This window comes from Eutrigla gurnardus (assembly GCF_963514095.1).
Source record: "Eutrigla gurnardus genome assembly, chromosome: 9".
Taxonomy (NCBI): domain Eukaryota; kingdom Metazoa; phylum Chordata; class Actinopteri; order Perciformes; family Triglidae; genus Eutrigla; species Eutrigla gurnardus.
Window position 1 is genome coordinate 19,988,595 of NC_139923.1, and position 14,143 is coordinate 20,002,737.

General features: G+C 40.4%; 3 protein-coding genes across 7 annotated transcripts; 2 read left to right on the plus strand and 1 right to left on the minus strand.

Moving 5' to 3' along the window:
* The first annotated feature begins 735 nt into the window (after nt 1-735).
* Nucleotides 736-4,683, plus strand: LOC311018372 (transmembrane protein 53). 2 transcript variants are annotated; one of them, XM_084017303.1, is made up of 4 exons: nt 736-954; nt 1,479-1,741; nt 2,450-2,696; nt 2,794-4,683. In XM_084017303.1, exons 2-4 carry the CDS (start codon nt 1,505-1,507, stop codon nt 3,153-3,155), a joined length of 846 nt encoding a protein of 281 aa, XP_083873429.1. In that variant the 5' UTR covers nt 736-954; nt 1,479-1,504; the 3' UTR covers nt 3,156-4,683. The 2 variants fall into 2 exon arrangements, with proteins under 2 accessions (XP_083873429.1, XP_083873430.1); XM_084017304.1 differs by having other exon boundaries at nt 1,486-1,741.
* Nucleotides 4,684-5,098: 415 nt separating this feature from the next.
* On the plus strand, nt 5,099-11,584 carry rbm28 (RNA binding motif protein 28). 3 transcript variants are annotated; one of them, XM_084017287.1, is made up of 20 exons: nt 5,099-5,430; nt 5,551-5,697; nt 5,783-6,081; nt 6,188-6,263; nt 6,369-6,461; nt 6,571-6,642; nt 6,767-6,866; nt 6,956-7,200; nt 7,301-7,370; nt 7,489-7,598; nt 7,681-7,754; nt 7,869-8,004; nt 8,533-8,597; nt 8,730-8,888; nt 9,088-9,237; nt 9,392-9,466; nt 9,563-9,674; nt 9,810-9,948; nt 10,132-10,246; nt 11,104-11,584. In XM_084017287.1, the coding sequence occupies exons 1-20, from the start codon at nt 5,313-5,315 to the stop codon at nt 11,242-11,244; spliced, it is 2,496 nt and encodes an 831-aa protein (XP_083873413.1). In that variant the 5' UTR covers nt 5,099-5,312; the 3' UTR covers nt 11,245-11,584. The 3 variants fall into 3 exon arrangements, with proteins under 3 accessions (XP_083873413.1, XP_083873414.1, XP_083873415.1); XM_084017288.1 differs by having other exon boundaries at nt 5,825-6,081; XM_084017289.1 differs by having other exon boundaries at nt 5,867-6,081.
* Nucleotides 11,585-11,841: 257 nt separating this feature from the next.
* Nucleotides 11,842-13,703, minus strand: LOC311018931 (leptin-like). Of its 2 annotated transcripts, XM_084018052.1 has the most exons (3): nt 13,665-13,703; nt 12,966-13,150; nt 11,842-12,877 (listed from the first exon to the last, which is right to left on the minus strand). In XM_084018052.1, the coding sequence occupies exons 2-3, from the start codon at nt 13,116-13,118 to the stop codon at nt 12,542-12,544; spliced, it is 489 nt and encodes a 162-aa protein (XP_083874178.1). In that variant the 5' UTR covers nt 13,119-13,150; nt 13,665-13,703; the 3' UTR covers nt 11,842-12,541. The 2 variants fall into 2 exon arrangements, with proteins under 2 accessions (XP_083874178.1, XP_083874179.1); XM_084018053.1 differs by lacking the exon at nt 13,665-13,703 and having other exon boundaries at nt 12,966-13,528.
* Between the last annotated feature and the right edge of the window lie 440 nt (nt 13,704-14,143).

Sequence of the window (14,143 nt, forward strand, 5' to 3'; positions counted from 1 at the left end):
ACAAGCAAAGGAGAGGATAAAAACGAGCCGCGGTGCTGCTTAGACAAAAGGCGTGGATAAGGAAAATTGTATGCGGTATATTGAGTCCTACTAAGCATTTCCATGTGAGCATAGAGAGCTATCATGACTTGACCTTTTAGCTCTATTGTCTCCCTCATTTGTTGGACTGTTAGGTCTGGCTAATTTGATGTCGCACACTACAGGCAAAGGCAGGGTACACCCTGGGCCAGTCCATCACTGGGCTGACATGTAGAGACAGACAGACATTCACACTCACATTCACACCTAAGGGCAATATAGAGTCATCGATTAACCTATCCCCCAGATAAATATCATAATATATGTCAATATCTATTGACATTTAAGGATTAGGCCTACTAAAGTCTGGAGCGACCAGGACAAACATTTTGACTCGTCATCGTCAGAAAAGCACAGGTGTATTAAATAACACTAATGGTGGCTGCACTAAGCCGAATGGAACAGAGCCATTGTTTAATGTAATCAGTTTCAGGGCTTTTCCTACATGTCAACATGTCTGCAGTGAAAATGATCTTTAGTAAGAGGTACTACAGAACGTGCCTGTTGAATCCTATAGAGCAGCGATAGGATAGTAGTCTTCTTTTAGTCGAGTTTGTGTACAGAGCACTTTGTCCGAAGGAGGGCAGCAGCACGCGGGACTCACAGCCAAACGAAGACGTCACGTAAAGAAGAAGGAAGAGGGCGGGGCTAAGAGATAAAGGATGTTTTAAACGGAAAAGCACCGACTTTGTTTGCTATGTGTTTTTGTGCTGAGCTAGCTAACCTTGAACTGCCGGCAATAACATACTTTGGAAGAACTTTACTCATTCATTAACTAACGCAAGAGCATCAGCATCACTGGCTCAGAACCAGAACAGCAGCCGCCCAGTTACTCATCCGGCGTTGACGTAAAGTTGAACTAGTTAGCGAACTCAGGTAAGACCTTCTGTTCGTATGTTAGTCACAATATTTTAGGGAAGGACTTTGTGTGTGGGAGTCTGTAAGAGAACACAGCTCAGTTAGCGTTAAGACGTTAAACTGTGTGCTTTGCTAACGCTATAACTTAGTTAACCGGTGACGTTATAGCTTTTAGGTGTCGTCGGTGACGTAAGATGAGCTTTAAATAACAACTATTTAAGCCATTTCTATTCCTGCCACCGTGCAAAGGACATTTCTATCGATCTGTATACAGTGAGTCACCAGACAATATATATATATATATTTTTTTATATATATTTTTATATATATAGCTTTCATTATCTGCAATGATGGCAGGTGGCCAGTAAATATCACCTGTCACAGCCAACATTTCCCCTGTGTGTGTGTGTTAATGTCACGCCCCTGTTAGTGTTGGTAGCTTTCCTGTTTGTCATTTTTACCTTTGTATTGTTATTAATTTTTCATTCTTGTCCCCATGTTTCCTCTCTTTTTTTTGCATACGCTTCTCACATTACATCCAGTGGGAAGCCTGAAGCCTGCAGCTGCTATGTTGGGCAGGACAGTCCTGAGTAGAGGCGTCACTGCCCACCGCCTCAGTAAGAATGTAACTTTCTACATGAATGAATTGGCATCTCCAGTCCCAGCGTGTCAGACCAAAGCACCTGAAGAACATAAACCTCTCATGCTCATGCTGCCGTGGTTGGGTTCACGTCCACAAGCTTTGGCCAAATACTGTGAAATCTACTTCCGCACCGGCTTTGACGTGCTTGTAGTGGAGAGCGAGGTAATGACAACATATACTGTACGTTAGTGACTGAGATTTATAAAAGTGCACAATAAAGATGAACATATTTCAGTGTTTTATATCACAACCACATCTCACTAAGTTTGTGATTCGTTTTAACTATATTCTTAGATATAGGGAACTGCTCTTAAATGTACGTATAATTTCCATATTACTTTGGTTAAATATACGATAGAGATGTGTATCATTGTAGCAACTATAGGTTTGTATTTTTACCTTTCCAAACATCAGGCAGAAACCAAAGCCATACGTTTGTTGTGCAAACAAGATAAAACAGTTGATTGTTAACCTCGTTTGAGTTAAGGTAGAGCCAGATGGACTTTCATACCTCTTGAACTTTAAAGGCTCCATTCATAGCCTCCACACATGTGAACTGCTCCTGCTCACTAGCAGATTTTCATCAAAAAATCCCTGACAAAGTATCTCTCCATCACCTGCTGAGTCTGAAGGAACTGTCCGATACATCCTTTAATTTCCTCATTGATACAGTCAATACAAAAGGACATATATGAGAGAGAAGAATGTCAAAATCTCAGGTGGATATTAGTTTGTTTGACTATCTAGCATTGTATGTAACCTTATTTCTAACCTTTTTAAATACTGTAAAAGGATGGGCTCTTAACTCAATCTACCCAAAGCTAGCTGATGTCTACTTATCCGTCTGTTTTTTAAATTGTTTTGTGCAAGGTGCAAGAGTTCCTGTGGCCCCGCTGGGGTCTGGATCGTGGAGAGAGGTTGCTGGAGCTGCTCCAGAGTGAGCGCTTTGTGTCCCGCCCACTGCTTGTCCATGCCTTCTCTATCGGTGGCTACACATTTGCTCAACTGCTGGTACATGTGTCCCGGGACACACAGAAATATCAGGCGCTCACACAGAGGATCAAAGGCCAAGTGTATGATAGCCTGGTGGTGGGCTCTGTGGAGACGATGGCCATAGGTCAGTTTAAGATTGGCATGTTTTAACACAATCATCAATTCCATTTCAGCTTTTTAGTGCAAATGACTGAAGTATTTTTCCTTCCCTCTCTGCCCAGGCCTAGCGAAGACTGTATTCCCACGTTGGGAGACCCTGGTAAAACACGTGAGCATGTCATACTTTGGCATGTTCAAGCGGCAAACCGTGGACTACTTTAACACAAGCATCGATACGTTTTGGAACTCTCCCGTCACCGCTCCTGCACTGTTCTTCTTCTGTGAGAACGATGCATTGAGCAACCCACGGGCCATGGAGGAGGTGATCGATCACTGGCGGAAGCGCGGGATAGACATCACGGCAAAGAAGTGGGAGGATTCAACGCATGCAGGGCATCTAAAGAGGCACCCACAAGAGTACCTGACGACCCTGGACATGTTCCTCCACTCACTCCACCTCACCCCGCTGAAGGCCAAGATGTAAGATGATATCATTATTACAACACTACCATATTAGCTTGACTTGACTTTTCTGTGTTTAACCTAAAATATTTGTTAAGGTGTGTTGGGATTATCGGAATGGTTGCCGTTTTTATTTTATTTTACACATTTAATCCCAGGTAAACTCAATGTGCTTGACATTATAATGCATACAGTGGCAATTGACATAGGACTATATTAAATAACTAAACTGGACACACATTTTTTCTGAGATGTGTGACTCCATGAATATACAGAAACAAATATAACGGGTGCTCCTTATAAACTTTGAAATCAGTCTCACTGAGACCTGTGGTTCATCTGTAGCCAAAAGGTGTCCGATCAAACACTCCAGCTGTCAAATTCACTTTACTTTATTGTTTATGTAAATTGTTCCTGCTTGTTTTCTTGGAGGGAGAATACAGATGTTCCAACTGTGGAGGAAAACAGTTGCAAGTACTGTATTTTTTTTGCATAGGCTATTACTTAAGTTTAAAGTGTCTCTATATCAACTAAATCAGCTCCGTGATAAGAATTGTAGACAATGTTCATGAAGGATTTTACATTTCCTGTTGCTGTTGGTGTCTTTCCAGGGAAAACTGGTACACATCCTTCTTTACCCTCATTTTGTCTGTCACGGGACGCTGCTGTTTGTTACATGAGTCGTTAGGACGAGGTGCTTTTAACCTTTACTGACGATCAATAGTGCTCTCATCTCAGGAAGTAAACTTACTTAGTAAGTTGCATTTTAAAGGTGTATAGTTACATTTTTCACAGTTGGGTCTGTGACTGTGAACACATGGAAATTAAACTTGCCTGTTACTTGTAAAATCAACCTGTGACAGACTTAGGTTTATTATATTAAAAACAAAATAATACACGTAAGGAACAGCTGGTTGAGCGAGCATGAAGGAGGTGAATGAAGGAGTTTTTACAGGAGAACGTGAGGAGTTTGTTCATTGGGAGCCAGTGAACAGCCGATTTACGGTACGCACTCTTCAATACCCTTTATTTATATTATCAAGCAAAAAGTGCCACTTTTTTTTCAGTAGTCATTATGCATGCACTGTTTTCTACTTTTTCTAAGCCAAAACATGTTATCACTGCAGAACCTTTCATATCTACACATCTCCAGGTACTTGATTCCTTGCTGGTCTTCCACTGCTTAAAAGAATATTTCTTCATCCATAAGAAATACCATGTTGTGTTTGTGGACAGTTCTGAACAAAACACCATATCATAACGCACTACGTTTCTCCTTTTGAGACAGCTGGCATAATGAGCCTCGGTGGTAAACCTGTGTAAATGATGGTGCTTTCACAGACCAAAGCAGCAAATATGAAGTTAAACTTTTGCTAACATTTTACAAATGAATGAAATGTCTGTCGAACTGTCTGTTGTTGAATGCGTGCTTGTAATACAGTAAAGCTTTGTGCCTCATAACTTGAACGTTTCTTTTAAATATTTGTGCAATAAAAATTTTAACATTTTTTTTGTCAAAGTTTTCTTTTTCCCCCCTCATTCTATTTTAGTTTGAGTTTTTGTTGTTGTTTTGTTTTACCTTATACTTGATTATCAACTACCTTGTTAGTTTTGTATGGTTTATGTGAAGAATCTACTCCAAATTCCCATTGGAATTAAAGTACTCTACTAACTACATACAGATACATACATACATACATACATACATACATACATTGATGAATACATTTTAGGGATTTCAATGTGTAAACGGAACAGAGTAGGGATGTTGAAAACAAAACAAGTAATTGAGTAGATGTCTGATTTTCTGTAATGTGTATGTGCAATTGTTAAATAAAGTTTGTTTTAAAAAATCGGCGATCGATTCTGCGCATGCCTGGCTCATCTCGAACGAGCCTGACGTAACGCGTACACCTCCGGGCCGGTAGGCGGCGTATGCTCGAGACCGTTTCCGTCAGTTTTCCAAGATGGCGCCCCGCATACGTAAACATGCGACTTAATCTGGAAGCTAGTGGTGTTCGTTTTTAACAGTTCTGTATCTTGTATTCACCTCGTCGGTTATTGTGATATCGAATATTTCGATATTGACATCAAATACAGGATTGTTAAATAATTATACATACTTTTGTGAGTTATTATCGGGCTAGGAAGGCTAACGGCTAACCTTAGCTAGGCAGCCATGCCTGCGCGGACCTTATTCGTTCGTTCGCTACCAGATTCAGCTTCAAATGAACGACTGGAAGAAATATTCTCTGACATCGGTCCGATAAAGCAATGCTTCGTGGTCCGAGAGAAAGGTGATGTCACAGTAATTTATTCTGGGTGTTAATCTAACTGAAGATACGCAAACTAGACTGACGTTTGGGCCTGTTAACATAAAGATAACACGTTGCTAAATGTTTTTCATTATAAACCAGGTACAGAAAAATGTCGGGGATTTGGCTATGTCACGTATTCCATGGAGGAAGACGCACAGCGAGCCTTGAAAGAAGTAAAAGACTACGACGGACGGAAGCTTTCAATATCAGTGGCGAAGAAGAAAATCAGAGAAAAAAGGAAATCAAGTGTGTATAAAGACATTTTTCAAATCAACAGGGAGAGCTCTCTCGCCATGTCTACCTGTTAACCTGGTTTATGTCTTCCATTTAGCACCTAAAGACCCAGCAGCAGCACCCAATGAACCAGCTGCAGCACCTAAGGAACCAGCTGCAGCACCTAAAGAGCCAGTTGCAGCACCTAAAACACCAGCTGCAGCACCTAAAAAAGCAGCTGCAGCACCCAAAACACAAGCTGCAGCACCCAAAACCCAAGCTGCAGCACCTAAAAAAGCAGCTGCAGCACCCAAAGAACCAGCTGCAGCACCAAAAGTGGAAAATGAGCAGAAACCCAAGGGCTTCAGGAAAAACAACCTGAAAGCTAGACTCATCATAAGGAACCTTAGTTTTAAGGTACAGTAATCTACATGCTTGTGAATGCTCTGAACTTCAGTTACACATCTGCTGTTAAAACGGTACACTCGTTTCTTGACCATTAACACATGACATTGTGTTACAGTGCTCGGAAGATGACCTGAAACTTGTTTTATCCAAGTTTGGAACAGTTCTCGAATCAAAAATTCCCCTCAAACCTGGTAAAAAAATGGTTTTAATTCTTACTGGATGCACAAATAAGCAAATAACGCATTGAATTCTTGTGTGATCCTTGAGTTGATTGTTTCTTGTTTTTTTTCCTGTAGATGGGAAGATGCGCGGCTTTGCATTTGTCCTTTTTAAAAATGTGTCTGAGGCAGGGAGAGCTCTTAATGCCATGAACATGAAGGAGATAAAAGGTCAGTGAATGAGACCGTTGTGTGTTGTCGACATCTGAATTAGGGAAATAGATTTTTTATATGTTTGTATCATGTGACAGGGTTTAAAACGTCATCGTTTCATTCACAGGTCGGCAGGTAGCGATTGACTGGGCTGTGCCTAAAGACAAGTTTATGGCCACACAGTCCTCCTCAAATGCAGGTAACATTCCACAGTCATCATACGCCTGAATGAGAAACTACTTTCTATTATTGCAAATTTAAAATGTCACCTCATAGTCATTAGCTTTAATATGAGTAACACTTTTTTGTTTACCTAATAATAGGAAATAAGATTCCAGAAGCACCTGCAAAACAGCCAGAGACAAAGAGTGACACTGAAGACGAGGATGAAGAAAAGCCGCCAGCAGCACCTGAGAAGAAAAAGTGCGAACCTCAAATATGTAGACGTGTGTTCATTCGCCACCAAGTATAACAAACTGGTTAACTCTACTTTGTTTTAAATGTTTCCACAGAGTCTCTTCTAAACCATCTGTGCAACAAGTGGAAGAATCCCCATCAGATGATGAAGATGAGAGCGAGGAACAACACAGTGAGGAAGAGGAGGAGGATGACGACGATGATGATGATGATGACGATATGTCCCAGGAGGAGGAGGAGGAGGACGATGGCGACGATGATAAGAGTAGCCTTGATTCAAATGAGGATCAAGATGAGGATGAAGAAGACGAGGATGAGGACAGCGAAGACGATGGATCAGGTATCGGTTTCCTGTTCATGTTGTTCATGTTTTTTCCTGTAAATAAACGTCTTCACATAAACTGTTGTGTTGACACTGCTTCTCTGCTGCTTCTGTTTAGTTAAAAAGAAAAAGTTAAGGAAGAGACTTCTCACTTGTGATGTGAAAGAGGGCCGAACAATTTTCATCAGGTTTGCAATTCCTGTCACTTCTTCACCTTCAACCTTCTTTCATTTATCTTATTCTGCTCCATTTACTATCTCCTCACCGTCTCACCATCTCTGTTTATCTTCCTCCTGGCTGGTATAGGAACCTCTCCTTTGATACAGAGGAAGACGGACTTGAGGAAGTTCTCCTAAAGTATGGAGAGCTTAACTACATTAAGGTTGTTATCCACGCAGACACAGGACATTCAAAAGGTCAGTCGGCTGTCCCTTTAATAAATACTCTTCTCTTTGTACCAGGAAACGGGTTGATTAACGTATTTTGTCGTTTCACCAGGTTGTGCATTTGCTCAGTTTAAGTCGAAAGATGATGCAGACAAATGCTTAGCTGCAGCACAGGATGAAGCAGAGGTAAGACATTCTGGAAAGTTAACTACAACTATTTTGGCCTTTTTATGACATGGCATGGTTTTGTTGCACTGGGTTGATTGCTTCATTGTCGTAACATCGGGCTATTTGATGCAGAATGGCGGCATCCGTTTAGATGGCAGGAAGCTGTTGATCGTGTCAGCGGTGAGCAGAGAGGATGCTTCCAAGCTGAAGGTGGACAAGGTTAAAGTAGAAACGGGAACCCGGAACCTCTACCTGGCCAGAGAGGGATGTGAGTAAACCCAATTCATGCTCTTGGTGTCTCTTTCTTTGTCATCTGTCAGGTCTGTCACGCAGCTCGACTAGTGACCCTTTCACCTCACACAGTTACTTAGTTCACTGTCGAAATAAAAGGCATTACAATAATGCAGATTTAACATAAAAAAGGTATAATATTTACAAATCTGGCAACGCAGCGTGAAATAATCAGAAAATATTCTTCTGATTCCAGCTCCCTATCTTCATTAACTCTCTCTCTCTCTCTCTCTCTCTCTCTCTCTCTCTCTCTCTCTCTCTCTCTCTCTCTCTCTTTCTCTCTCTCTCTCTCTCTCTCTCTCTCTCTCTCTCTCTCTCTCTCTCTCTCGTACACTCACTGATGCCCTCCCTCTCTCTAAGAAAATATGTATTAGACACAATGGGTCTTCTTTTTAACTACTTTTTCTTCCTGCTTCCATTTGGTGATGGGTTTAGTTGTCACATTTCTTTGCTGAATTGTTAATAAATGTGTTTTTATAATGCATGATATTCTCTTCTGACCCAGTGATCCGTGCTGGATCCAAGGCTGCAGAGGGTGTCCCCGAAGCAGACATGGCCAAAAGAACCAGAGTGAGTTCACGTTTCATTTACCATTTGAAGATGCTTATACTTTCAGAATGGTTTTTACTACTTTATCTTCCTCTTCTCAGCTCTCAAATGACTGTGTTGATGCATATATTTGGTGTCGTCTGTTTCCCGTAGTTTGAAGAAATAAAGAAGACCAAGCTTAGGGGCCTAAACGTGTTCGTGTCAAAGAATCGTCTGTGTGTCCATAACCTGCCCAAGTCGGTGGATAATAAAAAACTCAAAGCACTCTGTCTGCAAGCAGTAAAAGGAGGGAAGGGAGTCCGCATCACAGAGGTGAGAAACAATATGACATTTCATTATTAAAGCAGTTATCGTTCATGTGTATTCTTTGTATAAACTGTAAATAGTTTTGTATGAGTAGTAGTTATGTCTGTCATGGATTTAAATGTGTTGTGTCTGTCTGCCCAGTAGGGGGTGCTGTTGTCATTCTTACTCATGATGTGCATGTATACCTCCTATTTCTCCTTTACAGTGTCGGGTGATGTACGACAAGAAACCGGAGAAGGGTCAAGTGATGGGACAATCACTGGGTTATGGCTTTGTCCAGTTTGAGGGCCATGAGCATGCTCTCGCAACACTTCGGTACCTCAACAACAACCCTGACATCTTTGGCTCACACAAGGTACATTTTATCAACAGGTTACTTAAGTGGTGAAATCAGCGGTGTGTTATAAAAGGGTTTTTGATGCTATTGTATGTATTTACCTTTTAGACTTCACAGTTGTGGTGATTATTTAGTTTGGCTCACTAGATCATATTTCCTTATCATCCTGCAGAGACCAATCGTTGAATTCTCCCTGGAGGACTCAAGGAAACTGAAAATGAAAGAAATGCGACAACAAAAAAACAAGGTGCGTGTTTGTATCAATTTGCACCAACAAATTGACAAATTATATATATTTTTTTTTTACAAATGAAAAGTAACCCTCTGTGGATACCTTTTACAGGCTTTTAAAAGAGTGGCAAAACCTCAGCCCCAGGCAGCCGAAGAAGGAAAAGGACCCCGGAAAGATTGGAATAAAACACAGTCCTCATCACAGCTGACTCCAAACGAGAGAGGTATGGACATATTATGAATATTTGACACACTGAATTAGACTCTACTATTATATTATTTAAAAAAAAAATTGCGGTTAACATTTACATCCTTTTTACAGTAGATTTTGCCTCTGTCCACTTTTCTGTGTTGATCAGGTCCTCCTCAAAACCAGAAGCAAGGCGATCGGTATTCGGGCTTCCAGTCCAAACCGGAGGTCGAGCGTGTAGATTTAGAGAACGGAAAGAAACGAAAGAAGGTTCTACTCTTCCCTTCCCATCGGGGGCCTAAGATCAGGTACAGTTCTGTCATCTTCACTGGTCTCCTGTTTACAATGCTGTGTGTCACCCAGTGCTTAAGCGGATCAATCTTGACATAAAAATCAGAAAAATATCCATAAGGGATATGATCTATTTTCAGTTAGTCATGTAGAGCACTATGAGCATCAAGTTAGAGATTATGAACTGTCGTCCTTTGCAGGCTGCGTGACAAGGGAAAGCCACAGGTTCAACCACCCAAGAAAGCAAAGCCTGGATCCAACAGGAAGGACCGTCAAAGACAAAAGATGGAAAAGCCCACACAGCTCAGCAACCAGGTTCATACATACTCTGTTGTATATGTTTATTTGTAGCTGTTGGTCATATTCGCAAAACAGATATGGTTTATGGCGTTGTGACTTATGTTTAAACTCCAAAGCAAGGGTGTTGGGGTCTCAAACATCTCTGTGACTCTTATTTGAAAAAAAAAAAAATACTTAACATTTACAAAAACAACAAACATTTAACAATATTGTGATTTTGTAAAAACCCCTTTTAAAAAAGAAACTGAATTAGAGCACAACAAATGTTGCCACACGTTCGCTGAAAACAGTCATGTTGTCCAGTAGTTTAGTCAATATGAAATTGAATGCTTTGCTGCCTCAAAGTAAAATTGTAGAAATATAATTTTAAAATATTCCCAAAGACTTTGTCGGCACGTCACCAAATAAATTCTCAAACCACACGAGGGAGCCTGGATGTTCCTATTGTTCAGATTTTTTGAGAGCTCACTTATAACATTGAGTCTGACATAAAAGGGTAACGTTTGTTTTACTGATGAGAGGAAATGAAGATGTTAACTCGGCCTGAATGCATTTACGTGGTCTCATTTATGAAGTATTAACATGGAAGAACTACAAACAGCCGGAGTATTATTAACCAATCACTTTGGAGCTTGATTTGGCTTAGCTTGTAAACTGGCTACTTGTGAAACAATCCGTTTGTACTCATCACCAGAAAATAAAACGAGTGCTTTGCAGGAGGTGACATTTTTCATTAATTTATTTCTGCCATTGTGTTTTAACTTTTTAAAATATCTATACATCTCTGTCTGAATCAGAAAAAAGGGTTTATTGGCAAATATGTTTGCACTTACAAGGAATGAACGCATGTCTTTGCTTTGTCGTTTTTCCAGAAGGTTAAACCTGGAAAGAAGCAGTTCAAGAGGAGGGATGGTGACCGTTTTGACAGCCTGGTGGAGCAGTACAAGAAGAAACTGATGGGTAACAATAACAAGAACACCAATGTCAAAAGAAGCAAGTGGTTTGATAGTTAATGGTGTGTGTGAGTGAGTGAGTGTGTGTGTGTGAAAGAGAGAGAGAAAATGTTTGAATGTTGTGTGTTTAAGGTCCTCTACGTTTGACATCTTGAGGCTTTAATAATAAGTACATTGATCTTCATAAATTAGTTTTGTGTCAGATTGTACAGAATATGATTCCCCCGTTTGAAACTGTACCGTCACTTAACTTCATTCATGCTGTCCCTGCATTTCTGTAATCCAAGATCATGTTTGTTTTTTAATACAACAAACTGAATAATGTAAGGATAGTTTTTTGTTCTTGTACTTGGCTTTTTATGAAAATATAATAAAACATACATTTGTGTTTTATTGTTAATCGTTTCCTGATATCCATATTTGTTAAATTCACGGTGTGTCTGTTCATGATGACAGTTTACATTAAATTATCTTGTTTTTATCCTGGTTTTAAACAGGAGTTAATCATAAGCCAATAGCTTTGGATAAACACTTCCCACTCATGAACCTTGAATACAAGTGTAGCAAGATTTACACCCACAAATGACATTGCGCACTAACTTGGTCTACGTGTCTTTTTTCCCTTCATTCTCATCTTACACTCATTACACAACAATGACAAACTTTCATATCACAATAAGTATTTTTGTTAAATATTTATTCAGTTTGAATCCATTCGTAAAAAAAAAAAGACTGTAAAAAAATATACAAAATATAATCTACGGATATAAATAACACTTTTTTTTAAGGGTGGATGTGTGGTTGCCCTGATATGGAAGTTGCCCTTTGCCCTTCCTGTCCTTCATACAGCTCCCACACAAACACACCTGTTATTCTTGGCAAGTTTCAACTTGGTTTTTAGGATTTTCCCGGCATAACATCACTGCTCTTTGTGACGTTTCCTATGGCTGCAACCAGCCAGCTGATTCAGCTTCAGGACTGAATTAATATATATACATATATATATACATATATATATACATATATATATATATATATATATATATATAAAGGCTTATGTTTTTCACTGAGAATTATTTGTTGATACAACAGTGGTTTCAAACCTATGAATGATCTTTGTGTACAAAGCATAGATCCGTTTGCATAGAAACAATCCTGCAGAAACTATAATTTTGCTGCAAACATACTGATGAACAGACAATGTTAAATATATATTCAAAATAAAGTATAGAAATAAATATATATGTATATAAATAAGTGCATGTTCAAGGATAGAGAAGACATTTCAGAAGTTTAACTTGGCCTGGTGGGAAGGCTGGTATGATGTCTGGTATATATTCGCACTGATGTCCATCTTTCAGCAAGTCTCAAGATGATCCAGATGTTTCAGCAGCAGCTTGAGGAACTCCTTCAGTCTCAAGAGAGCCTCGATGCTCACGGTGTGAATGAACTCCTTCCGACTCTGCAGCTCTTGCAGCGGCCCGGACACTAAAGGCTTGGGCAGCTGCTCGCTGCAGTGCCCCTGCCTCCACTGATCCAGGTAGCCCGTCAGCGAAGAGACTTCCATTTTGACCTGGGAGACCCCGCTGAGGGCGTCCGAGATCAGGCTGTTATAACCCTCCAAGACCCTCACGATGGAGGAAAGTCCCTCCAGATCATCAGCAGGCGGACTGAATGTCAGACCAGCAGGGACCTGCAACAAGGGGCATAATATAGATATAATAATAGTCACCTTTTATCAACGCTTCAGATTTGGTGTCAAACAGAACCGTAAATGTTACCTGGAAGTCTTTGTTCAGCCTAAAAACCAGCTGTTCTGCCATCCATTTCACCTTCGATTTCATCTTCACTACTTCCACGGGCAGAGGAGCAGCTGTGCACACACTCACAACGTGCAGCAGAGAAAAAAGTCTGAGGACCAAACCGTAATCCATAATTGTAGAGTTTCTCTGGATGTGTCAAATTCCTAAGAGGAGAAGATCACGCTGGTTATTCCTCCTTTTAATGTTTATCCATCTTTCACTTGCCGTTTCACCAAAAGCATGCATGTGGTTATTTTCATGCATACACAAACGCTTCCATCAAATACTTTACTCAGCATGTTTGATTATGGCAGCAAATATTTGTAATGGAGACACCTGTGAATTCACGACTGTGTAACGAGTACAAAGATCACTGATTCTGGCAAACGCTATTATTCTCAAAGCCCTGTTTTCCAAACTTCTCCTTCAACCTCTGAAGAATAGTCAGGAGGGTAAAATTAATCTGAGACACAAAAAGCCATAAACAACAAAAAACCTCAACTGTCTGGTAATCAAAAACACTCCGATAGGCTGTTAACTGTTAAACCAACAGATGCAACGGCAAATGATGAAAGTCCAAGTGGGACCGTGAGCACAGGCAGTGGAAGAAAAAGATGCAAGAGTTGAAGCGTGAGTGAAGGAGGCAGTGAATGAGATGGGCTGGAGAGTTGACCTTACCTTGGCTGGATGTCTGTGCGTGTGCCACTGTTGGACTCCATCAGGACATCTTATAGTGGAGGGCTGTTGACTCATCTCTTACTCACCTCTCTCCAACCCCCATTTCCCCCCTTCATCCACCCCCTCACTTAAACCTCTCCCCATCCCATACCCTCGCCTCCCCTGGTGGTTCTGCAGGGGATGGAAGGCAAGTTTGAATACGGAACGTACATTTCCGGTGTGACATATTTGAGTCGCCGGGCAGAGATTCACACTGTTTCATACTGTTTTACCAGCAATCTGCTGATTCATCTGAACACTGAAATCTGGCAGTTTACAGTTAATAATTACATCAACTTTTCTAATGATCAATCTGATGATAAAGAATTCACTAAAAACATAAAATAAAATATAAGACAGAGGATATGAATTATGGAGAAGGGGTGGGATTAAATTAGTGTATACTTCTTCCCACTCCTTTTTGGACATGTCAAAAAAAA